The sequence below is a fragment of the Mytilus trossulus genome, chromosome 2 (genome assembly GCF_036588685.1).
Source record: "Mytilus trossulus isolate FHL-02 chromosome 2, PNRI_Mtr1.1.1.hap1, whole genome shotgun sequence".
In the NCBI taxonomy this organism is placed as follows: Eukaryota; Metazoa; Mollusca; class Bivalvia; order Mytilida; family Mytilidae; genus Mytilus; species Mytilus trossulus.
Genome location: NC_086374.1, coordinates 4668805 through 4696248, shown reverse-complemented (window position 1 = coordinate 4696248; position 27444 = coordinate 4668805). Strand labels below are relative to the sequence as shown.

The 27444-nt window shown below is 31.5% G+C and overlaps 1 protein-coding gene and 1 long non-coding RNA gene across 4 annotated transcripts in view; one reads left to right on the top strand and one right to left on the bottom strand.

Annotated features, from left to right (window-relative positions):
• LOC134706327 (uncharacterized) overlaps positions 1-27444 on the top strand; it is a 259296-nt gene that overhangs the window by 107016 nt on the left and 124836 nt on the right. The gene's annotated exons all lie outside the window — the stretch shown is intronic.
• LOC134706323 (testis-expressed protein 10-like) lies at positions 6086-27248 on the bottom strand. 3 transcript variants are annotated; one of them, XM_063565163.1, is made up of 16 exons: positions 27147-27248; positions 25412-25614; positions 24164-24834; positions 23438-23583; positions 22290-22474; positions 21559-21678; positions 21022-21220; positions 16646-16778; positions 15542-15711; positions 14766-14937; positions 14288-14358; positions 13751-13863; positions 12796-12867; positions 10405-10693; positions 8712-8854; positions 6086-6179 (listed from the first exon to the last, which is right to left on the bottom strand). In XM_063565163.1, the coding sequence occupies exons 2-16, from the start codon at positions 25601-25603 to the stop codon at positions 6105-6107; spliced, it is 2751 nt and encodes a 916-aa protein (XP_063421233.1). In that variant the 5' UTR covers positions 25604-25614; positions 27147-27248; the 3' UTR covers positions 6086-6104. The 3 variants fall into 3 exon arrangements, with proteins under 3 accessions (XP_063421233.1, XP_063421234.1, XP_063421235.1); XM_063565164.1 differs by having other exon boundaries at positions 27160-27221; XM_063565165.1 differs by having other exon boundaries at positions 27107-27191.

Below are 27444 nucleotides of genomic sequence, written 5' to 3'. Positions count from 1 at the left end.
TTTTGTGTGTAAGCACACTTGGTGTAATTTTAGTATCTAATATAGTCAAGTTCTTCATCTTTGATTTAATCTATGACATAAAAAAAATCGTCTATATACTATTGCATGTGCTTGTCTGTAAATGACCATTGGCAATGATTGTGTTCAGTCAACCACAAATATTATTCTGCATTCATAATTGTTTCCCATGGAACTTTGTAATTCTATTTAACAATTGACTATAAAATCTGTTGATTGTAAAGTACCTGCTAACATCAATTTGGATCTCATATATATATATACTAGTATATATACTATAATTCTACACACTATCATTAGACAGGAACACAATTCAAACTTGATCTGTAACTTGTTATGACTGTAGAACTATGTACTAAATATCCATTTTCAAGCATGATGAAAACAAGAATGTGTCCATGGTACACAGATGCTCGACTCCCTCTATCATTTTTTATGTTTAGTAGACCAACTTCAAAAAACTAGTCTACCTTGACCAAAAACTTTAAGGAGGCTCGCGGGTATAAAATTTTCAGAAAAAAATTAAACATTTATTTTTCATTACAAATTTTATTTATTACCTTTAGTAGTTGTTACTTTATCATATGGTACAAAAAATCTTTCCAAAAATTCAATTTGTGTTGGCCCCAGTTGACTTTGAAAATGTAGATATCATTGAAAAAGCTCCAAATTATCTCCATTTGGTGCAAAAATGCCATTTTTAGGCACTAAAATTGAAATATCTGTTTTAACTCATCGGTGACCTATATATTTTATTGTTGTTTTCGAATAAGCTGTACATAAACTAAATAATTGTAAAATTTAAGCTATTTCTGTAAATTAGTTCTTTTTTTATCGTTATGTCCTGTACCAAGTCAGGAAGATGGTCATTATTATTATAACGTAAGCGATAACTGAGAATATTATCGTTTTGAGTCATTAAAATCATTTTATTTTTAAACTGCTGCCTTCCCTTAATTGCCCTTGATCGATTTTTGGGAAATGGTAGGACAAATCATGAAGTAAATGCGATGCAACAGTGAAACAAGTTTGTTGATGCTACGAACATGACGATCGAGTATGAGCATACTCATAATGAGTCTCATGCAGTAATGTGATTTTGGCAATCATCTTTTGAAAAGGGGTATCAACTTTTAATTTGTATGAAAATGACCGAAATTAGGTGAACAAATTTCCGGATCCTTGTTGTTATATTATTGTTTGTTTCTGTGTGTGTTGCATTTTAATGTTGTTTCGTTTGTTTTCTCTTATTTTTGAGATATTAAAATATAAGACGTGGCACGGTACTCGTTTATCCCAAATTCATGTTTTTAGTTTAGATGTTATATTTGTTATTCTCGTGGGATTTTGTCTGATGCTTGGTCTGTTTCTGTGTGTTTTGCGTTTTGGTGTTGTGTCGTTGTTCTCCTCTTATATCTAATGCGTTTCCCTCGGTTTTAGTTTGTTACCCTGATTTTGTTTTTTTGTCCATGGATTTATGAGTTTTAAACAGCGGTATACTACTGTTGCCTTTATTTACCTCTATTTCTCCTATTAGGTCAACAGAAAAATGGACGTTTACAAAAATGTATGCTTCTTTCGATGGCAGATTGTGAGCGTAAATGAACGGTGACCCCAATTTTTTTATTTCAGTTTTCTTTTATAGTTCATTTATAGAAAAAAATATAGCGATATCCTATCTTAAATAAAACAAGAGTGCACACACAGAAATGTCTCGCCTTCTTAACTAATCATTGGTATTATGTTGATAGTCCTAAGTAAAAAGCTTTATTACAACTGTCACATAAACTTAACATTAACCAAGATAGATAAACAAAGACCAATGAACCATGAAAATGAGGTCAAGGTCAGAGGAACCATGCCAGGCAGCATGTACAGCTAACAATGCTTCCACACATTAAATATAGTTGACCTATTACTTAAAGTTAAAGAAAAATAGACCAAAACACAAAAACTTAACAAGTTGTGCATTGAACTGTGAAATAAAGGTCATGGTCAAATAAAAGGTGCAGGACTGACATATAGATCATAAAATATTTCCATACACAAAATATATTTGACCTTTGGCATATAATATTAGATAAAAAGACCAAAACTCAAAAACTTAACTATAACCACTAAACCATGAAAATGAGGTCAAGGTCAAATGACATCTGCCTGCTAGACATATACACCTTACAATCATTCCATACAACAAATATAGTAGACCTATTGCATAAAGTATAAGAAAAACAGACCAAAACACAAAAACTTAACTATCACCACTGAACCATGAAAATGAGGTCAAGGTCAGATGACACCTGCCAGTCTTAGATATGGACTTGACCACCAAAACTTAACCTTGTTCACTGATCCATGAAATGAGGTCGAGGTCAAGTGAAAACTGTCTGACGGGTATGAGGACCTTGCAAGGTACGCACATACCAAATATAATAATCCTATTACTCATAATAAGAGAGAATTCAACATTACAAAAAATATGAACTTTTTTTTCAAGTGGTCACTGAACCATGAAAATGAGGTCAAGGACATTGGACATGTGACTGATGGAAACTTCGTAACATGAGGCATCTATATACAAAGTATGAAGCATCCAGGTCTTCTAGCTTCTAAAATATAAAGCTTTTAAGAAGTTAGCTAACGCCGCTGCCGTAGCCGCCGGATCACTATCCCTATGTCGAGCTTTCTGCAACAAAAGTTGCAGGCTCGACAAAAAAATGATTTAGACCCGCGAGCCCCCTTAACCTGACACTTCGCACGATCTTTTTCTGTATTCAGTTGACTATGAAATTGGGGTCAAAAATCTAATTTGGCATTAAAAGTAGAAAGATCATATCACAGGGTACATGTGTACTAAGTTTGAAGTAGATTGGACTTCAACTTCATCAAAAACTTACAAAACGGGATGAACAGACGGACGAACGAATGCACAGACCAGAAAACATAACGCCCCTCTACTATCATAGTTGGGGCATAAAAAGGGGAGGAAAACTGATTATTTAAGTGAACTTTCCAAGTCTAAGGACCATAAATCTGCACAAAATCGTCAAACCTGAACAAATTCAAATTTTATCTCTAAATTGTCTTGATAAACCTTTATACCAATTATCAAATCAATATCTTCAGACATGAAAGAAAAAAAGTGTGGAAAACTGACAAGATTGCAAACTCAAGTCCCCTTTGACTTCATCTGGAGGGGACTGTAAAAAGCCTTAAGCAATGATCTCAAAATTAAAGAGTATCCGTTTTATTAGTCAAGACTATAAGCTTATTGCCATTTAAAGGACTCACAAAAAGGTTGCCAAATTCAATTCCAACCTTTGTTTGTTTCAGTTGGCATTGTTTTTTGTGCTTAGTACAAATCTGATTTGTCAAGCCATTTCAAACCAATTTTAACAGTTTGCTCTTATGTTGTACTACTGTCCTAGGTTAGTGGAAGACATCTTCGCTAGCCAAGGGTTAGGATCCACTCCCGCTCTCTTCACCAATAAAATCCTTACCTTGGGTCTCAGAAATTTTATCTCAATCCGCCAAGGCTGAAGAGAGCGGGAGTGGATCGTAACCCTTGGCTAGCGAAGATGAGTGGAAGATTGAGTGCTCACAAACACATCGTATTCAGCGTGTCTACCAGAATTAAGGAGCCTGCATCTCAATGTTTGTCATAGGTTAATGGCCGGTAAATCTCTTTTGTGTCATAAATCAGATTCTTGTTTTTTTTCATTTGAATTGTTTCGCATTGTGTCATTTTTGTCTTGACATTTGATATCTGACTAAACAGTATTGGTATTGCTCATTGTTGAAAGGCAGAATGGTGACTTACAAATTCTTTTAAAATACATTCCATTTTGACTCTTGTTCCATAGTTCTTATTGACTATCTTACAACATCACATTTTAATCTCCAGTAGCCAAGCAGAGTAGGATTTAGAGGGGGCATATGGCCCTGCACCTCCCCCTTGGTTGATTATATAGGGACATGACTGTAGGTGGCCCTTTCTTATCAAAAATTTCCAGATCTCCCACTACCAAGGGCTGCAATCCTACTACTGACTTCTTCACCCTTGCAAGGTTAAGACAGAATTAGTGTAAAATGTAGTGTCATCTGTCAAAAGATATAGACCACACCCACTCTGACTTCATCATTCAGAACCAATGACAAAACCTGTACTATCTGAAGTTTTTGAGGTGTAAAAATGGCTTTGTCCAGTGTTTACAATGTGCGTAAAGCAAAAACTACATATATATGTTGTAATCCTACATTTGCACATGCAAAACTACCAAGAATTTCAAGAAAATGATTAATTATCTAATGTTTAAATATGGCGGTAATTGTTTATCTGTTTAACTGCGACCAATGAAAATCTTTACTTTGTGGATCCAAGTTCTGACTTTATCTGCCAAGGGTGAAAAGAAGATAAGAATCGTATCAAAACTCTTGTCTAGCAAAACTGTCTATTTTATGCAAGATTGAAAACGATCATTTATTAAAAAATTACAAATAAATTGAAAATTTCTATAGCACATACATTATGTCTCGGCTTGCATAGAATGGTGAAAGTGACGCCACCCAAATTCGACTTTAATCTATGTTTTGTGGCAATAAGCATTGTGTATTATTTTCTTACCTTTTGGTTGTGACAAACTTGAAATTTAGTAAACAGAAACTAGTTTTTGAAAGTATGTATGTAACATTAATTATCCCCATTGTTGCTGAATAAAAAAAAAAAATCATCCTTATGGGTTCAGATGAATTGTTGTAAATTCCTTTAAACTGAACTTTAGAAGAGCAAACACAAAATTCCCAGACAATATCTTATCACTAAGTTCAAATGTATCTGCTGACCACCTTACAATTACACTAGGTAGGCAAGGCTTCCAAAACGGTCATATATTCCTGTCATTTGTATAATGTCCGGTAAAAGTCCGGCTGGGCAAAGCATGAAACGGTCATCTACTTTTTAGTTTCAAAGGCTTTTTTGGTCATTTTAATACATAAATTCAGGATATTTTTTACCCAAACTTTTGTCTTTAACAGCCATACATTTCCAGTCATAAAAGTGACATGATGATTAATTACTATCAAAACAACCCCTACTTCAATACTTTCTAATTTTAATCAAGGCTAATTAGTTGTTGGATAGCTGAAAACTACCTGTTCAGGTGACAGGTAAACTATTTTCAGTACCGGACATCGTATAAATTATTCGGTCCATTCACAATTATTTTCGTACATTTCAGTGGTTTGTATCTAATTGATTTAGTCCAAAAGATGAAAATTATAATAAATACATTTATAAACATGATTTGATGAAACATTTAAAAAGGTTTTAAATGAAAAATCGTCAGAACTACGTTGAATGAACTAGAACACGTGTGCGCATGTGCACAGGTGGGAAATTCAATTATGCATCCTACATTTCTTCAAAAATGCTAAAACTATCATTGATACCTGTATCTGACGTTCATTTCAAGTATTTTGTTGAAGAAATAACGTGGAAAGAGCTTCTTTGCTCAGTCGTGCTATGTAAAGGAAACGTACATGGATTTTACATACCCGTTTATGGTCCATGTTTTACCATTGTCAAGTCAACATCCAGTTTTGAAAAATGTGACTTTATAAACGAAAATAAAGTTCTAGACAATCTCATTTTGCACAAATAAAGTCTAAAGCAGATATGAGCACGCTGATATGCACACTTTGAATGATGCAATGCCAATTTGAATAGTTTTTGTCAGAACATCAAATTTATATCAAAGTAAAGTTTAATATCGTTTTTAATCTAATGTCAATCATAGGGATGGCCATCTGATTACCATAATTGCCTTTTGTGACTTAGTCTTAGGGATTAAAATCCAAATCAGATATAAAATGTCCGGCTGGCTCAGAAAAATTTTGGAAGCCCTGTACGTAGGTCAATTAATTTTTGTGTACTGTCCTTAAAAATAGAAGATAGCATAAATTTATTATTGTTTCCATAAAGAAAATACTGCTCTCTTACGTTTATTGGAAAAAGTGTAAAAGATTGCTATTTTCCAAAGATATATTGCATGGATTCAGGAATGAAATCGTTTACTTATATATTTTATTTATATTTTAAGTCTTGACACAAGGAAAGATAAATCTGACCACCACTGTTGTTCTCTCAGCTCAGGATAGGTTTTCTGAAACATGATAATATTTTATTAGTATTAATAGAATAAAATGCAGTAAACTGCATTAATGACAAAAAAAGCCAGTATAACTCAGAATTGTCATTGATATGGTTATATTTTATAAATTTACTGTTTACAAATTTTTGAATTTTTTGAAATACATTGTACTAAGGCTTTTCTACCTCAGGCATATATTGCCTTCGCTGTATTTGGCAAAACTTTTAGGAATTTTGGTCTTCAATGCTCTTCAACATGTACTTTATTTGGCCTTTTTAACTTTTTTAGATTCAAGCATCAATGATGAGTCTTATGTAGACGAAATGCACGTCTGGCCTATATACTAAATTTAGTCCTGGCATCTATGATGAGTTTATTCAACGGAGAATATGCAAAAATTAAAACCATTCAGCAAAGATTGTGGCATCTTTCATGTGTTTCAGTTCAATTGAAATACAATTCGATCTGTTTTAAATGTCTATCTGTCTATTATAATTTTACAGGTAATACCATAAAATATAAAACATGTATATACAAATTGTGACTTGGATGGAGTGTTGGCCCTCATACCACATTTTCTTATATATAGAGAGAAAGATTTAAGAATAAAAACTTTTATAAGGAAACTATTGACAATTCTGGTCATTATCACTTGTATATGTCTTTCTTATTTCTCTATTTCTAATATTTGCTGTGTAATTTTTTTTCAATTTCTACAGTGGAACCTTGTTGTGTATTTTAACTAAAAATTTCCTTGCACTTTTTATGCCCATGCACACAACTATACCTCTATTTCAAGTTTTTTTAATTGATTGTATGTCTGAAAATATTTATCCTACAATTTTTCAATATTCATTTGAGTTAAAACAAGAATGTGTCCAAAGTACCTGGATGCCCCACTCGCACTATCATTTTGCATGTTCCATGAACCGTTAAATTGGGTAATAATCTAATTTGGCATTAAAATTAGAAAGATAATACTATAGGGAACATATGTACTAAGTTTCTAGTTGATTGGACTTCAATTTCATCAAAAACTACCTTGACCAAAAACTTTAACCTGAAACTGCCACTTTCATTTTCTATGTTCAGTGGACCATGAAATTGAAGTCAAAAGTCCAAATTGGTTTTAAAATTAGAAAGATCATATCATAAGCAACAAGTGTACTAAGTTTCAAGTTGATTGGACTTCAGCTTCATCAAAAACTACCTTGACAAAAAACTTTAACCTGAACGAACGGCAGACCTGCCAACTTTTGAAAATCTCCATGGGGGATTTAGCGCGCGACAAGATTTTTAAGGGTTACAATTTTAGCGACTTTTCTGTGAGCATTGTTTTTTACTCCTAAAATAGTCTAAGTTCTCTTCTTTTTTCTTTTGGTATACTAATGATGAGCTTGTAGGCCTTGGTTACTTTTATTTGCATGATTTTTGTACTATTAAATTTTAAAATTGACAAAATAACTGAGAAATAGAGAAAATGGCATTAAAAATAAAGGTTTCAAAGTAGAGACCCCCCCTTTCCCCCTCCAAAGACCTTCTCATCTATGAACCTTGACTCAAAACACCTAAAACTACATGACCTAAAGTAAGAAAGATGAAGACAGATTTTGATTTAGTCTTACTCATGGTTTTTATATCAGTATCAATGAGAAAATGGATTAAATTTGAGTTATCTTTCTTTGTATTCAGAGGTGCTCTTACCTGTGGAAGCTTATACAGTAAACACAGTAGAAGTGTATACAAAATGGCGTCGATTTTAGATCAACAGACACACGATGTCTGGTTTCAAAAATTAAACAATTTTCAAGATAAACAATGCTTTCTTGAGAGTTCTTTACAGTTCTCATCTTTCAATTAATCATGATTTTGCTGTGGAACTACGGCAAATGTTGCAAATTGTGCTTGTATGATAAATTGATTAAAATTGAAAGGCTGTTTGACATGTCTCTGGTTTGACCAAATTTATACAAATTAATTTTGAGGATTGTTACGACCCATTAGGTAATCTGATTACATACAACCACTAATTATGACACCTGTTGTGACTGTTGATTAGCGTAGGGTCATTTACATGTCATAATATGTCCCCAGGTAAAATGATTGATTTTTTAAAATTGATCAGAAAAACTTCAAAATCGGTAAAAAATAATTTTTTCGGGTATATTTATTGAAAATCGGGATTTTGACCAATTTTACAATCCCGATATCGGGATTCGGGTTGAGGGGTAAAAATCGGGATGATACCGCGAAAATCGGGATAGTTGGCAGGTCTGGAACGGACGAATGGATGCACAGACCAGAAAACATAATGCCCCTCTACTATCGTAGGTGGGGCATAAAAAAATTAAATGTATAAGTAGTTCATTCAAACCTTTATATGGCCAAACTACTTATAATTGCTGTGAAAATGTAAAGCTTGTAGTTTGAATGCATCACTAGTCATTATTCTTATTCTTATTTTTTTAGATTGACAGTAATATTGTCCAAAATTTATTTCAAGATGAAGAATAAGTAATGAATTGGCCAGTAAAGATGAGTTACCTGAATTAAAGAAACTGTTGTTGTTATTTCAGGAATCACATTGGCAGGAGTTTTCAATCTGTCTATCCAGTTGGCATAGTGGCATATCCAGAGTGAACCAGTTTGACAAACTTTCTTCAGTTCCAAATGGTTTGTTTTCTTATCTGTTTTTTAATATAGTGATAAACATTTAACATAAGCCAAATATTTAGATACTATTATTTTTGTAATAAATTGTAAACTTAACCAAACAGAAACAACTAACTTAAATATTCAGTGGTTACAGTAAAACCTGTATAAACCGGCCGGCTACGGGACTATGAAAAGGGGCCGGTTTGGACAGTGAGCCGGTTTATTCAGGTTTCCGTATCGACCGGAAGTTAATGACTTATGACGTCCGATAATTTGCATATAAAAGTTCTCTTTGATGTTAAAGAATATCTGATCAATTGAAATACTTTTACTTCGTTTTCCATTGTTAACATTTGCATCCTAATGCTCGCGTTGTTTGGATTGTGAGACGAGAGTTTCGATTTACTTCCATGATCATTTATTTGAAATGTTAGAATGGCCGATTAAAAAACCAGAATATTATCAAACGTAATTTCAACACTATTGAAACGTTGTCGTACAGTGTACTATACCCATTGATTGTTGTCATCCGGGTGTTTTTCATTATCAAGGTCATTTGTGTAGGGGTTCACAGCAGGGAACCCAGGGTTTCGACATCACGTTGTAAATTTCTTAGGCTGCGATTTAAATTTGTTTATCCAAGTTACAAAACGTAAGTTAAATCCGAGATATATTCGGTTTGTCTTGTCATTTAATTGACACGTTTATAATGTTTCAATAAACAATACAGCTCACTACTGTACGATTGTAAGTTCACTTCACAGTTTAACACCTGACTAATTGATTATCCTGAAAAGTCATATTGTATAAACAATTATGTTTTGATTGCATATCGATCAGTGAAATTAATTAGACAAACCGGTTTTGACAGGTAATAATTAATGTAATTAAGAGTATTGGGACTTCATAATAAGACCGGAATTCGGAATACACAGGGTCCGGTTTACTAAGGGTATTTTAACAAAGACTTTGAAGGGGAAAAAATGGGACTTTCATTTTCGGCCGGAATGTACAGGAAGCCGGTTTATTCAGGGTCCGGTTTAATCAGGTTTGACTGTACTATAATATCTATTTTATTTTGTATTGATTAATCTGATTGTGTAAAATTCTATATTAATATTTCTGTAACAAAGGTAAGCCACTGTTGTATTTTAATTCTGTAATTTATTGATGTATGTGATTTCTTCAATTGTAAACAAAATTGTCACATTTTGACCTAAAAATATTATCTTTGGCAAATGGAGGAATTTCTTCTGCACTTTGAATTCAAAAATCAAAAAGTATGATACATCTATCAAATACATCTTTTATATTATTATGTTCATAAAATATGGGTATGTCTGTTATCAGCATTAATTGCATGCCAGGTATATAAATGATACTGTAATAGGTTTAAACACCACCATGTAGTGACCCCTATGAATCCTATTGGTATCAAGACATCACATTCGATATTAATGATGATGTCATCTATTAATATAATAGTTTTTCATCCATCACAATTATATAAAACTTGACATAAAAAGTCTCCCGCCTTTACAATGGATTTATATTTTTTAATAGTTTTTTAAACAGGACTTACCAAGGAGGTTTTCTTTCAGAATTTTAACCAATAAACATAAACCATTCTCCATGCAACAAACAGATTCCACCATCTTTTGTAAAACAGAAGTGCATCCATTTCTAAACTCATCCAGCGAATTATTCAACAAGATGTTCCTTGTTGCTATTATTTTCTTACAAAATACCCAGAAATTTGGTACAATACTTTCTGTTAAAGCAGATGTAACTGGATAGTTGTAAAATTCCATTTGATTGGACAAAATCATCAGTGAAATAAGATTACTATCTGTATAACTTGAATCCAATTTCTACAACACAAAAATTAATATATTTTTAACTCAATTTAGTATTTTAAAGCTTCATATTTCAACAATGCAAAAATCAGTCAGAATTACTGAAATATTACTGATATAGTTATCAATGTGAGTCAGGTATTTGTTTACTATAAATGTGGTTGGTAAAACACATCTATTAACCACAAACTTTCTATATTAAGTGTGTTTCAAGCACATCACACAAGTCTATTGATACTATACAATGAATTTCAAAAGATTATTTCAAAACCTTATGTTCTTATATGGAATATTTGCTCTTATAAATATGAAAAATCATTTATCAGGATAAACCTGCATATACTCTTTACTACTTCCTACAAAATTCATGTTCCTGTAAAATGTTAGGGCTACTTAGATTGATTCAGAGCTCACCTTTAAGTAACTGGGACAATACCCCTAATGCGCCTTGAAATGATGAACACAAAAGTCATGTGTAAGCAAAAAATCTCTGTGTAGTGATATTTGACACATTTCTATGAAAAACAAATGACTGAGCTGAACCATTAGTGTTAATTTAGAAAGTAAGGGAACACAGAATAAATGTGTAAAAACCATGGAGCTATGAAATGTGTTCGAAGTATTAAAATTTCAAAGAACTTATTGTGTTAAAATTGGGATTTTTTACCATGAGGAGCCACATCGCAAAAGGATACTCGGGGTTTGCTAAATTACGGAAAAATTTGTAAGGGTTCCTCGGAACCCAGTGTCTCGCCTACTATTGCTGTAAATCGCAGACTCAACAAAAATGAGGAAAAAATCAATAAAAATATTCCTCTTGATACTTTCTTTTGATTGTAAGAAGCTTCTGTCCAAGTTTGGTAAAAATCTAGGATAGTTATTGAATCTAATAAATGTTTTGAAAACTTTAACTGCAGACTGTATGTAATGTTAACTGGAAGAAAATCTAATTCCATTTAAAGTAAAATAGAGAAAAAATGGAGTTATCTTTTTACAAAATTTACTTCTGGAAACTATCTTATGATCATAAATGAGCTTCTGTCCAAGGTTTGGTACAAACCTAGGAAAGTTAAAGAAAGTTATTAAAATTTTAAAAACTTTAACCACAGAGTGAATGTAATGTTTCCCCGCAGAAAAACTAAGTCCATTTATAAGTAAAATACGGGGAAAAAAAAAATTATTTTTACAAAATCGACTTCTGGATACTATCTTATGATCATAAACAAGCTTCTGCCCAAGTTTGGTACAACCCCAGGATAGTTTAGGAAAGTTATTAAAATTTAAAAAACTTTAACCACAGAGTGAATGTAATGTTTCCCCGCAGAAAAACTAAGTCCATTTATAAGTAAAATATAGAAAAAAATGGAATTTTATTTTTACAAAATCTACTTCTGGATACTATCTTATGATCATAAACAAGCTTCTGTCCAAGTTTGGTAGAAATCAAGTATATTTTAAGAAAGTTATTAAATTTTCAAAAACTTTAACCACAGAGTGAATGTAATGTTTCCCCGCAGAAAAAACTAAGTCCATTTATAAGTAAAATACGGAAAAATGGAATTTTATTTTTACAAAATCTACTTCTGGATACTATCTTAGGATCATAAACAAGCTTCTGTCCAAGTTTGGTAGAAATCCAGTATAGTTTAAGAAAGTTATTAAATTTTCAAAAACTTTAACCACAGAGTGAATATTTGTGGACGCCGCCGCCGACGACGCCGACGGAAAGTAGGATCGCTTAGTCTCGCTTTTTCGACTAAAGTCGAAGGCTCGACAAAAATGAATCACACTTCGTACCCCAAAAATTTAACCACATATGTAAAAATGTCTCAGCTTCGAAACAAGCCATCATACATATACAAGTTTACGATATGGGCTGAGCAACAGAAGAAAACGTTACCATTATGGCCTATGGAGAATCAATTGCGCATATTGCCCCAACTGGTCAGCAGTAAAGAAAGTGTCATATCCTTACTGCCTATCTTGAGACATGTTTTCTACTGAAATTGAAATATAATACACCAAAATATCCTCAATCATTAAGTTAATATCTCTTCTGTCCTGTGAAGCATTGACAAACTTTGTTGAAAACATGAAACACAACATAATAAACTTACTTGCAAAAATCCTGACAAAATTTGTACCATTTGTTCCTGGTCACCATACTGGGTAAGATGTGAACTAACTGCCTAAAAAAAATCAAGATAATTATTCCCTTTGCCCGGAGGATGAATGTATGTCTGTTTATTTGTCTGTACCTCAGAATCATAAAAATACCCAAAGACTGTTTGAAAGACAGCTTTCATACTTGGTAAATTATTAGCTATTTTCTCCCACTTCACCATAATATATTCTATTTCGATTAGGTCTGTTTTACAGGAGTTGTAAGACTTACACATTTGTTTTTACTTTTGTTACAATACACAATGGCACAATTGTTAATCCAACTTCTCTGATACTCTCATACTTGGTAATACTGTTCTTTGTCATGTGTGGTTGAGCTTACCGTCACTTTGTATGACAATTTTACAGGATTATATGGGACCATTTCTTTACTCTTGAGCACTATATAATTACATTGACACCTTGTAAAGGCAATGCCTCTAACACCATTTGACAGAAAGCTCTTAACTTTAGACAGATTGTTTGTCATCATATATAGTTGACCATACTATTTCATCATATTGATTATAAAACCTTTATACTGGAGTAATGTCACATTTTTTTACTTTTCAACTATTGCAACACAATTATACCTAGTGAATACAACTTCTCTGAGACTGATACCTCTCATATTTGGTAGACTTGTTTAAAATCATGTGTAGTAGACCAAAATATATAGCATTTTTTACATTTCACAGTTTCTATGAGAGTTGTAGAATTTAAACATTTCTTTTCTCTTGTTGTATTTTTAAACGTATTTGTGAGAGAGAAAAAAACATGTTATGTTTACAACAGACAAGGAAAAATGATACATATATATACCATAGCAAAACTTAAAATTTAATATTTGTTGTATTGATACAGTTTAAATCTAATATTTATATACATCAATTTGTAATTTTGTTTTACCTCTGAAAGAACAAGAGTTCTCTCCCATTGTTTACTTTCTGTTAGAAATATGTTTGCTGCAGCCTCATTGATTTCACCTCCATATCTGTCTTCTTTCTTACCATCAATTACTCCTAAAATATAGTTTCAAGTTGATGTGATCACAACTTCATAGTAGACTACATTGAAGTGCTATATCTATGCTTCTTCATACTCTTAAAAAACTTATGTATTTTTTTTTTTATTTCAATTTTCATTCAAATGAGCATGAATGGTAGGGTTTATCTGATGGACATTTTTACACTCAAAATAAGCCACAGGACATGTTTTGAAAGAATTTTTTTTTTTTTTTTTTTTTTACAATATTTGTGTGCATAAACACATAACTACATTTGAAAATTGTAAAGGTGAATATACAGTTATAATACGGTCATTAAAGGGATCAAAGTAATGTCTAATGCTAGATGTAACTTTATGTTGTCTCTTCTCCATTTTGTTTACATTCTAATGAAACAGTTACCCAATTTTTCATTAGCAAACTATAGAGTAAATACTCACCAAGTAGAACACTCATCATAAAACTAATATATTCACCATCTCCATTGGGTGTATGATCCAACTTGGAATACCTGATTATAATATAGATTTATATGAACAGCAAGCAGCTTCAATATAATAATACTATAAATCATATAGACTCTTTCTTAGATACTTATTGACATTAATAGCATTTTTTTCTATTTAACTGAAAGTAAATTCAAAGACATATGGAATTACAAGAAAAGACTAATTAGAAACTTGAATGTGAGTCTTCATAGAAAGAAGTGTGGTTCCTGGTGATGGTTAATCTAGAAAAGTGCATCAGACGCATGAAATTTGTAACATGTTGTTTTTTGGTTTTTTTACATAAGATTCTTCAGTTACTTAATAACATGTATTCTTGTCTTAAAAATCTGTGAAAAATTATGAAATGTAAATTTGATGGAAGAGAAAATTAGTACCAGAAATATTATTTCAATTAACAATACTAGCATACCTATGATGAATAATCTGCAGAATATAAAGAGCGGACTGAATAGGGAAGACTTCATTTCTCACAAGATTAGCATACACCTTTAATGAACTCTTCTGTAATTGAGGTACATAAAACACCAGCTCCAGTAAACTCTTTTGAGACAGAAGATCAATCTTAAATATATCTCCAGTTTCTACAAATAGGTGTGAACAATAATGTGTCAACTCAGCAAATTATATAATATACCATTCTATGGAATCAATGTCAAGTCATGTTTGGAATAAAGATTTGTTCTAACTTGTAAATAAATGCTAACAGACCAACCCTGTAACTTTATGAATATCTTTTTAACATATTCTATAGTATTGGAAATCCATCCATATGTTTATTCATAGAAAACCTTCTTATTATGGATAAATGAAGTTACAAACCAACAACTAATCATTTTTTAAATACAATTGTGCAACATTATTTGAGTTATGTTTAAATCTCATCAACTGATCAAGGAGATAAAGCAAAGTAAAATACAAAATTGAGGGGTTTGCATGAACTCAAAAGCAAAGCAAGACTGGTAAGCTTTTTCATTGAAGATCTTTCAGAAAATTGGCAATCCTTTTTTTTTTTTAATATGATATTTTTTTCTTGTTTGTACATTATTTGATGCAGTCTCTGTGTCATAAATACATTTGGACTCTGATGGATAGTTGTCTCATTGGCAATTATGCATCTCATAATTTTAGAATCATAAGCATCTACCCCATTATTATTTTTATCAATAGCTTCTTTATAATACTAACCTACAGTTTTACAGATAAACTTGTTGAGCTGTTGTAACAAAATCCAACAATTCTGACAAGCCGCTGTTTTCATCACTCTCAAAATATGTGTTGCCATCTCTTGGTTACTACTAACCATATCAATGAAAAGGGCAGGTAAGGAGTTCATAAATGTATCAATAATATCAGATCTACAACAGGTCATATAGATAGATCATATATGCATGCAGATTCAAAGAGACTATTTCTACAACTGAACAGTTTAAGGAGAGAGATCATAAAGGTCTAAAAGATGGTCATAAATGTTTCAAAGATGCCATGCTAACAACCGATCAGATCATCAAGATAGATCATAAATGTATTAATGATACCAATATATGCCAATGATAAAAAAATATCTTACAAAATAGTTTATATTATCTTTTTTACTACAAAAACAACACAAAGAAAGCCAGTTTACTGAATTGAAATACAACATGCAAATTGCCAATATCTTATTCTAATGCAATTTGGATGTAACAATTTTTTTCATTGGCTAAAAGTTGCCGTCAAATCCACAGTTGACCAAGTGTAACTAAGGATAGACCCGTCATTTTAAATTGATGAATCAACAAATGTTCGATTACTACTATATTATCGAAAATAAAACAACACCTACCTCGAATTTGCAGTTTTAATGTAATTTAATTCAAATTTGAAGCTTAAAGGTAACGTAATAACCACCAGTTTGTAAGTTTTCATTTGTATGACGTCACGTTTAGCCATGACGTCTTTGTGCCAAAATCATTCATGAAGTTTCCAGGATTTTTTTTTATTTGACAAATTTAGACATTTTTTCAAGTTTTATCGTATTTTTTCTTTTTGTAATGCATTAGAATCAGAATAACAGTACTGTAGTTGAAGAGTTGCCACCATCAATTTTGATTTGACGGTCGCAAATCTCCGTTTTACTGTCTCCGCTTCGCGTCGCCAGTAAAACTGCATTTGCGACCGTCAAATCTACAATTGACGGTGGCAACTCTTCAACTACAGTACTGTTATTCCTTAAATGTCAGTTCAGCATATTTTCTTGTTGGTTAAAGAACTTGAATAAATGGTCATTTGTGATTCCATATGAATACATACCCAACGTTCTGTTTATATTCTTGATGTAATACAATTCCAGCAAAGAAATTAAACAATAACTTTTTGTCTGATGATAATGGATGACTTCTCTTATACTTCTGTATCATTACACCAACAACACTGTCTATATCTACTGCAATAACAAATTATAAAGTCATTTCCATTCTGTCTATATCTACTGCAATAACAAATTATAAAGTCATTTCCATTCTGTCTATATCTACTGCAATAACAAATTATAAAGTCATTTCCATTCTGTCTATATCTACTGCAATAACAAATTATAAAGTCATTTCCATTCTGTCTATATCTACTGCAATAACAAATTATAAAGTCATTTCCATTCTGTCTATATCTACTGCAATAACAAATTATAAAGTCATTTCCATTCTGTCTATATCTACTGCAATAACAAATTATAAAGTCATTTCCATTCTGTCTATATCTACTGCAATAACAAATTATAAAGTCATTTACATTCTAACTTTACTAAAAATTGCCTTAAAGCAAAGAATTTAATAGTATTTTATAAATCAAGTATTGGTTTCCATTTTTGAACATGTAAATAATTCATAAACTATGACCCAAAATTAAATACAAAGAAACTTAATATTATGTACCTTTCCACCATTAATGCAGCCTACCCAAAAATATTTTAACACAAGTCAGTTGATTTTTTTTTTTACAATTCTTCCAACTGTCATTCTGTTTTCTTGTCTAAAACTTATGTTGTTGGCAAAAAAGACACCTACTGTAATGATATTGTTATATCATCTTATCAAACGTTTTACATTTATAGAGACTACTTATCTTGATTGACAATATTACCAGTTACACATGCTTAAAGTTCATTTACTTTATCTATGTATAACACACTGGGTTTAATCTAAACATAAGAAATTTGCAATAGTTTATTAAATTTGTTTTTCACATGTCTAAAATATCTTGCTCTTAACAATATGTCAATTTAAGGTAAAATGTACAAATAATATAACTTTAAGTTAAGCCTCAATATTACTTTGGTTTCATTGATTTTCATGTCTACCAATTTTCATGCATAGAGGAAAACTTTCATTAGCGTGCATATTTGATTTAGTGGTTTTAAAAAAGTCTTAATACAAGCCATTTTGGTGTCTTGTGGAGAGTTGTATCATTTGCAATCATACCACATTTTCTTTTTAATATCTATAGCAACAGAAAATTAGTATTTTGTTGAATATTTTATATGGTTCATTGAACACATGAAATCAATAAAATATTGTAAGGGTTCCGAGGAACTCAGTGTCTAGCCTACTTTTGCTGTAAATCACAGGCTCAACAAAAATGAGGCAAAAAATCAATAAAAATATTCCTCTTGATACTATCCTATGATTGTAAGAAGGTTCTGTTCAAGTTTGGTAAAAATCAAGGATAGTTAATGAATCTAATAAATGTTTTGAAAACTTTAACTGCAGACTGTATGTAATGTTAACTGGAAGAAAATCTAGGTCAATTTAAAAGTAAAATACAGAAAAATCGGAGTTATCTTTTTACAAAATTTACTTCTGGATACTATCTTATGATCATAAACAAGCTTCTGTCTAAGTTTGGTACCAACCCAGGATAGTTTAAGAAAGTTATTAAAATTCTAAAAACTTTAACCACAGAGTGAATGTAATGTTTCCCGGCAGAAAAAACTAATTCCATTTATAATTAAAATAAGGAAAAATAGAATTTTATTTTTACAAAATTTACTTCTGGATACTATCTTATGATCATAAATAAGCTTCTGTCCAAGTTTGGTACCAACCCAGGATAGTGTAAGAAAGTTATTTAAATTTTAAAAACTTTTACCACAAGGTGAATGTGATGTTTCCCAGCAGAAAAACTAAGTCCATTTAAAAGTAAAATACGCAAAAAATGGATTTTTAATTTTTTAAATTTGCTTCTGGATACTATCTTATGATCATAAACAAGCTTCTGTCCAAGTTTGGTACAAACCAAGGATAGTTTAAGAAAATTATTTAAATTTTAAAAACTTTTACCACAGAGTGAATGTAATGTTTCCCCGCAGAAAAACTAAGTCCATTTAAAAGTAAAATACAGAAAAAATAGATTTATTTTTTTACAAAATTTGCTTCTGGATACTATCTTATGATCATAAACAAGCTTCAGTCCAAGTTTGGTACAAACCAATGATAGTTTAAGAAAGTTATTAAAATTCTAAAACTTTTACCACAGAGTGAATGTAATGTTTCCATGCAGAAACCAGATGCTCCGCAGGGCGTAGCTTTATACGACCGCAGAGGTTGAACCCTGAACGGTTGGGGCAAGTATGGACACAACATTCAAGCTGGATTCCGCTCTAAATTTGGATTGTGATTAAATAGTTGACACAGCATAGGTTTCTGACACAGAATGAATGTATTCAAATGAACTTAAATTTTTTGTTTTCTCTTAGAGCAATTCACTATGCTGTTGAATATTAATCCTCTCAAAAAAATGTTTGAAGAAATTTTCTTTTTATTTATGAAATTTCAATTAAAATATTCTAATGGAGTTTGCAACAATTACTACTCATTTAAATACATGATGTAAAAAAACTGCTTGTTATCACTGAATGGTAAAGATTATTTAAATTTATCAGTTGGTAGTAAAAAGTGAATATACATTGTATATTGTATATAACAAAGATTTAAGTTGATTCTGGACAAAGAAAGATAACTCCAAATAAAAAAAAATCTTACAACTAGATATTTCTTGCTTACTATACTGGACAAAGAAAGATAACTCTTAATTAAAAAAAAATTTGCTATTTCACAATATTGTGAAATTAGATATTTCTTGCCATTGCACAATACTGTGCAATTGAAAAGACTTGCTACTGCACAATACTTAATATAATAATTTTAGATCCTGATTTGGACCAACTTGAAAACTGGGCCCATAATCAAAAATCTAAGTACATGTTTAGATTCAGCATATCAAAGAGGCCCAAGAATTTAATTTTTGTTAAAATCAAACTTAGTTTAATTTTGGACCCTTTGCACTTTAATTTAGACCAATTTTAAAACTGGACCAAAAATTAAGAATCTACATACACAGTTAGATTTGGCATATCAAAGAAAACCAATTATTCAATTTTTGATGAAATCAAACAATGTTTAATTTTGGACCCCGATTTGGGCTAACTTGAAAACTGGGCCAATAATCAAAAATCTAAGTACATTTTTAGATTCAGCATATCAAAGAACCCCAAGGTTTCAATTTTTGTTAAAATCAAACTAAGTTTAATTTTGGACCCTTTGGACCTTAATGTAGACCAATTTGAAAACGGGACAAAAATTAAGAATCTACATACACAATTAGATTCGGCATATTAAAGAACCCCAATTATTCAATTTTGATGAAATCAAACAAAGTTTAATTTTGGACCCTTTGGGCCCCTTTTTCCTTAACTGTTGGGACCAAAACTTCCAAAATCAATACCAACCTTCCTTTTATAGTCATAAACCTTGTGTTTAAATTTCATTGATTTCTATTTACTTTAACTAAAGTTATTGTGCGAAAACCAAGAATAATGCTTATTTGGGCCCTTTTTTGGCCCCTAATTCCTAAACTGTTGAAAATAAAACTCCCAAAATCAATCCCAACCTTTATTTTGTGGTTATAAACCTTGTGTCAAAATTTCATAGATTTCTATTAACTTAAACTAAAGTTATAGTGCGAAAACCAAGAAAATGCTTATTTGGGCCCTTTTTGGCCCCTAATTCCTAAAATGTTGGGACCAAAACTCCCAAAATCAATACCAGCCTTCCTTTTATGGTCATAAACCTTGTGTTAAAATTTCATAGATTTCTATTCACTTTTACTAAAGTTAGAGTGCGAAAACTAAAAGTATTCGGACGACGACGACGACGACGACGACGACGACGCCAACGTGATAGCAATATACGACGAAATTTTTTTCAAAATTTGCGGTCGTATAAAAACTAAGTCCATTTATAAGTAAAATATGAAAAATGGAATTTTATTTTTACAAAATTTACTTCTAGATACTATCTTAGGATCATAAACAAGAATCTGTACAAGTTTGGTAGAAATCCAGTATAGTTAAAAAAGTTATTAAAATTTCAAAAAACTTCAACCACAGAGTCAATATTTGTGGACGCCGCTGACGACCACGCCGACGACGGAATGTAGAATCGCTTAGTCTCGCTTTTTCAACTAAAATCTAAGGCTAGAAAAAAATGGTATGTTATGAATAATAATGTATACAGTTATTTTGTTTACCAACTTTGAATGCTTTAACCTGTGACCATGTAGTCAAACTATCATTAAAGATTCAAGTCCCAAGTACGTTCTCAAGTTATCAAATTAATGCAATATAAAATTACTTGTTTTAGAATGTCTGACCAATCTATTAATTATTTCAATAACGATTCTTGTTCGTTGTCTATCTTGAGAATTCTGGCTGATGACATCCTCTAAATACTTAACAACAGTTATCTCCCATTTATCTTTTACGGCTTCTTCACTCGACAGAAAATGTGTCATGATGTCACAGACAGCTACATTTAGGTTACACACTGCATCCTGTAAATACATGAAACCAAACACAAAAGTTAATTAATGTTACATGCTATGTCATCAAAAAGTCAAGTTAAATAAAATAAGCAACTGAAATAGGGAACAGGCATTTATTTCTTACAAAATGCATAAAAAGTTTGACTTATTGCCAGATTACTTCTCTGTCAGTTCTACTTCTTGTCACATCCTTTGAACTGCTATCTTTGTGATACTTGATATCAACAGTCGTTACAGTTTGCAAGTCTTAGTGGTATATGTGGACTTATATTTATAATACTACTTCACCAATGGATGGACATTATTCGTTTATTTCTAATCTGTTTTCAAATTATAACTATTCTTACCGTCATAGATTGATTGTCTTGCTTTTCTTTTTTCTTTGCTGCAACATGTACAGAATAAGGAAAGTCTTTCATTAAATGATTTTTTAAATCTGTGAAGTAATTTTTCCGTAACCAGCCTTTCTGTAATATATAATAATACTTTCAATCATTGAGATGTATTTCCCAAATTCATTAGCAGTAATCCTGAAAAAGACTGATGATAAGTATAAGGTTACTCTTTTTTTTCTAGTGAAAGTAATCAAATCAAGTGTTTAACACATGTAATTGGAAAAGAAAGAGTTAAAACAATTAGAAGTCATTTGATGGAAATAAAGCATACTGGCATTTTTATGCCCCATTTATAGGTATTATGATTTCTGGTCCGTCTGTCCCGATTCAGGTTAAACTTTGTGGTTTAGGTAGTTTTTGATGAAGTTGAAGTCCAATCAACTTGAAACTAAGTATACATGTTTCTTATGATATGATCTTTCTAATTTTAATGCCAAATTAGAGATTTTCCCCATTTTCACGGTCCACTTTAACATAGAAAATGATAATGTGGATGGGGCATCTAGTATGGTTTTGAAGACAGCTGACGAAACACTATAATTGGTAATATTCATTTAAGGACTCAAACTCTGTATAGATAAGACATTTGAATGATAATGTAATTAGAGCAGGAATAAGTGGAAAACTCTTTATATCTTATATCTTATAACCATGCAGTGTATACGAATAGACAAATAAAGTACCTGTATCTTATTTTGAATGTTTAAATGGCTGTCTGATTCACACTGGTTCTCCATTGAATGGTTCACAGGGACATTGGTCATAGAACTTGGGTATTTCTTTATAACATACTGACATAATAACTGTATCACATTTACTACACTGGTTCTTAATGGCAGGGAATCAGTCGTTACCAGGGCATTCAAACCTAAAATGACATAATAAATGTATCATAATTTATCAATCTTACTTAAATACTGGGGCAATAAAATTTAAAATGACAAGATGTGACCATACCACCCTAACCATAAAAATATTTTGGTTTGTCCAAAGTTTGAAATAGTGGGTAGGTAGGTAAGCATTTTTTTTTTAAAAGAGAAATTAAAGTGTCAATTTTTTTAGTCTTTATGCCTATCTGATTAAAAAAAACTTTTCACATCAGAACAATAAAAGATTTTGAGTAGACCAAGTATTTTTGGGGTAGATAGGATTAGGGTTTACAAACAAAATATTTTTTATTGCCCCATAAGACTTCAAATAGCAGAAATCAGTTGTATACATCTATTGCATAATTCTCAAAAAACAAACACATCAGATGTTTCAATCACATATATTCCTTCTCCTCTAAAAAACAGGAACAAGAAAAACACCAAGAATAGGGCCTAAGGTAAGCAGTTTGGCATTTAAAGAATTGTACATCTGACAGAATAACAAATTAGTCTATTGGCATTAAGTACATGTATGTATTTAGGTCAGGTTAAGGAATTTTTGTCAGATTTCTTTTCCTACCATACAGGGTAAAATATTTTGCCCCACAACTCCATTTATTCTTTTCATAGAAGACTCCAATAGCTTCTTAAAGGTCATTTACCAATATGTTATCAGAATCTTGATTTCTTTTCTTCATCTCTAGACCATAATAATACAAATGCAAATAGAGAGTAAAAGTCTGAGTCTGCCTTTCCTGCCAAAAAAATAAAAAGAGCTCCAAAACCCATCAATGTTTATAGCCTTATTTTGTACCTTAACTAGTTGCTCTTCTGACTAACAGTATCAATCTTAAATTCTAATTTTTTTTTTTAATTTCATCTAGTAAGAATGGTTGTGTGATTGATATAAATCAAAATCAAAAAGTTTTAAAATATATATGGTATAAAGTTATACAATGTACCTTTTCCAGTAAATGCTCCAATACTGCTAGACTCTATCCAACATTCAATTAACAGGGGTATAATCAACTGAACAAATCTTTTCAAACCAGGCTCATCTGATAGTGACACTCCTGGGTTCTTCTGCGACACTGTATTCACCTGTGACCTGAATACCAACAAAATATCTAAATTATTCAATGATAACAGGGTGTTATAGGTTTATTGTAATGAATATTTGTATGCCTTAAAAAAAAATATTAGCATGTAAAAATTATAATAGATCAACTTATATTTTATTTTTAAATCAACCCATTTGTTACAAATTAACTACAGCACCATATTTATTATTGTACAGCGGATATCAGAACAATTGTCGCTATATGGTAAAAGCATATAACTAGGCATAGTGAAATATTAAATGGAATAGACAAGTTTCAGATATGAAACCACAATAAAACAATCCAATATGTCCAATGCAAATATGTCAATTAAATTAAAGATGGCTATCATAAGGTTACTGGAGTAAAACAATCTATACGAGTCATTGCAGATACTGTAGCATCATTTTCATTCAGTTCAATGCTATGTATCATCCCATTACCATAATGTTAGAAGTCTATGAGAAGAACATTGTTACTGCTATCGCACAATAATTACACATACATATTCATTGGCTGAGGAAAACTTGGAAATGGGGAAAATAAGTACAGATTTACCTCATAGAAATGCCAAGGAATTAAGCCTACCTTTGAACAAATGCTGGCTGTTGCCACCTTGATATAAAATGCTTTGGCCATGGCTGGATCTGAGTTATTACATCTTTCTCCCATGTAACAGATTTTATGCCCTGGTTGACAAAGACTATGGATGTTTTTCCACTTGCATCTGTATCATTCTCTAAAATAGCTGACAGTAACTTGTGCAATCTTGTCAACACTTTAGCTCTCCACTTGTGAGATGCCATTTTAAGATTTGGGTTAATAGATAAAGCTGATGAACTAGATTTTGAACCTAACCTTTGACGTGATATCTGTTCAATAAAATTTGGCAGAATTTGATTACTATTGGTGATAACAAGCCTAGGAAAGTGATCTAGTAACAGGTCCAAGATCTGCAAGGAATCTGATTGAATATCTTCAAAAATATGTGTCATGGCGCAACATAAATGAATTCCAATGATATGGAAGAAAGGTGAAATATATTTGTCAGACACGCCCTTGAAAAGGACCTTTAAAAGTTTGATATTTGACTGTCTGACAACAGGATCTTTATCCACAAACAAGTGGGCTGTTCTTTCTATCACTGTTACTAGGTTTTGTGTTGTGACCTCTGGATGCAAAGTTAACAGCTCTCTTAAACCCATAACTGCATCATTTCTTGTGGTTGTACTGTAATGCTGAAACTGGTTTAATAATTCCTAAAATAGAGGCAAATAAGTAATATAAGTGAAAGAAGCAGCAGCACCATGTACATGTAGAAATCCCTGTTTATTAGTATTTGTAGAAAAGATGATACAAAAGGGATACCACATTATCTTTTTGATGGTGATGTTATTTATATAGCCAATATTTAACAAATAAGTTTGTCAGATCAGCTCTAAGCACACAAAAAATCCTTACAAAAGAACACAACACATAAGTAATATGTAAGAGTAATTGCAGATAATGAATCTAATTAAAGTCAATTCCAATTTATTATTAATAAATGTTCTGAGTGATAAAATACTGGATCTGTAATATAAGGAAAGGAAAATTCCAATGTGTCTGAATAATTGACAACATTCTGATCTGTATAAAATGATGTTCTAATTTTTGTAATTCTGATCTGTATAAAATGATGTTCTAATTTTTGTAATTCCTTTAGGATAATAATCAGTCCTGTGCAAAACTTGTGATTTTAACTGTAACTTTTAGGGTACTTTAACATGTTTAATTTCACTTCACCAGATGTACAATCGTAAATGTCCCCTCAGTGATGCCCCAATGTATACTTACTCCTGCATTGAGTTTACGTTTTGTGCTTGGCTCTGTGGCTGTAGCAGTTTTTATTTTTTGTGTCACTTGTATTGTCCTTGTGTGGAAGGATATGTTGGTCACATTGTCAGCCTTCTGAATCGTCTTTCCTACTTTAAACTTTACTTTCTGGAAATCTTTTTGAGAATTTCTCTTTTTCCTACTCTTTGGCATTGTTAAATGTTCTGAAAAAGACTTAGATGCTATATACTGCAAATCATTCTACTCATTTAAGGTATTAAAATTATTTTAATATATACCATATATGTATTACGTAAAAAAAAATATTTTGATATGAAAGTTTAATGTAACAATTAATAAAATTCATAAATACAAAACTTGAATAATTTAAATCCTAATTGGTGCTTTAAAGGGCAATGGAAGAGAGGCACTGAACATTAGTCCAACGATGTGAGGGCAACCAAGGTTTTAAAGCTTTCAATTGTGTCCGCACACTGACTCTTAAGATTGTCTTTTCAAATAGGATTTTGTTCTAACAAAGAATAACTGTTGACATTGACCAGACAGACACTGTAAAAAGATCATTGAATATTGTTTTTATTGGTATAAATATTGATTTTGATATCAGTCAATTAAAAGATAACTAAATATTACTAGTATGTTATACATATTCATGGATCTACAATCTGTCGATACCTGTAACTTGGCATTGCACAAGGTCATGTTTTTCTCTGGCTGTTTATGAAGTCTTTACACTAAAACCATTGGATGTGTACGGATTGATAGTTTAGTCTTACATTGTAGATACATGATTTTTTTATTAGTTGTTAGTGGCTTTGAACTAATTGTCAGATTACTGCGAGTACTCACAGATCTGTTCATTGTGTCTTTTTGTGTCGGGATGTATAAGTACCCGGCCACGTCCAATTATATATTTGTCCATCTGATGAGCTAAGTCTTTTTCAACTGATTTTTAGTTCATTCTTATGATGCACTGTTATACCACTGTCCCAGTTTAGGGGAGGATAAGGATCCTACTAACATGTTTAAACCCGCCACATTATTTATGTATGTGTCTGTCCCAAGTCAGGAGCCTGTAATTCAGTGGTTGTTAGTTTATGTGTTACATATTTGTTTTTTCTTTGATTTTTTTTACATAAATAAGGCCATTATTTTTCTTGTTTGAATTGTTTTACATTGTCTTATCAGGGTATTTTAAAGCTGACCATGCGGTATTTTGGTCTTTTGTGGATAGCTACCATATCTTCTTTTTTTTTATATAACTTTAGAATGGTTCAAGTGTCACCACAAATATTCACACTAGGTCTGTATTTCGTGGTAATAAGCATGACGTATAAGTTTCATAAAATTTGGTTGAGGCAAACAAAAGTTAGAGAAAAGAAAACAAACTTTTTTTATGGTTTTCCTATGCAGTTGATCACAATATTCACTATAAATATACTTTTCAAAAACATGACCCCTTAATTGAGCCGAATTGGCTGGGACACCGACTTGGGACGCATCAACTTCAGCCGGGTCGACCCCGGGCTGTGTTAGTAGCAACTAGAGGCTATATATACATTTAGCTTTTTTGAGTATTTATTCTGTATTTTAAAACTATTTTATTTATAAACTATAAAAGCTACCATTCGGCATTTTACAGCTAGATCTAGTAGAGGTGAAACATTTTAACTAAAGTTTTGAAGACAAATATACTTAAAAGTGACCATTTTCCGACCCTGAAAATGTCTCATACTTCTTTTATTCACTTTTTAAAGACTACAAGGCTTATTTCTTTTCTTCTCCACGTGGGTTTGACCGGAAATGGAAATGTCAAAATAGACTGACAAAATTCAGAATTGTTAAAAAAGCGAAACACTTTCTAACGTTCTGCTTGAAAAATTAACGAAATAAAATAGAAAGGTAATATAATAGAAATATGTCATTTTATCATTCAATGATATAATTAACATATCTTGTGTAGTATTATTAAGCAATAAACTTGAATTATACGTGAATTCGTTTTATAAAAAATATCTAAAGTTTTAACTTTA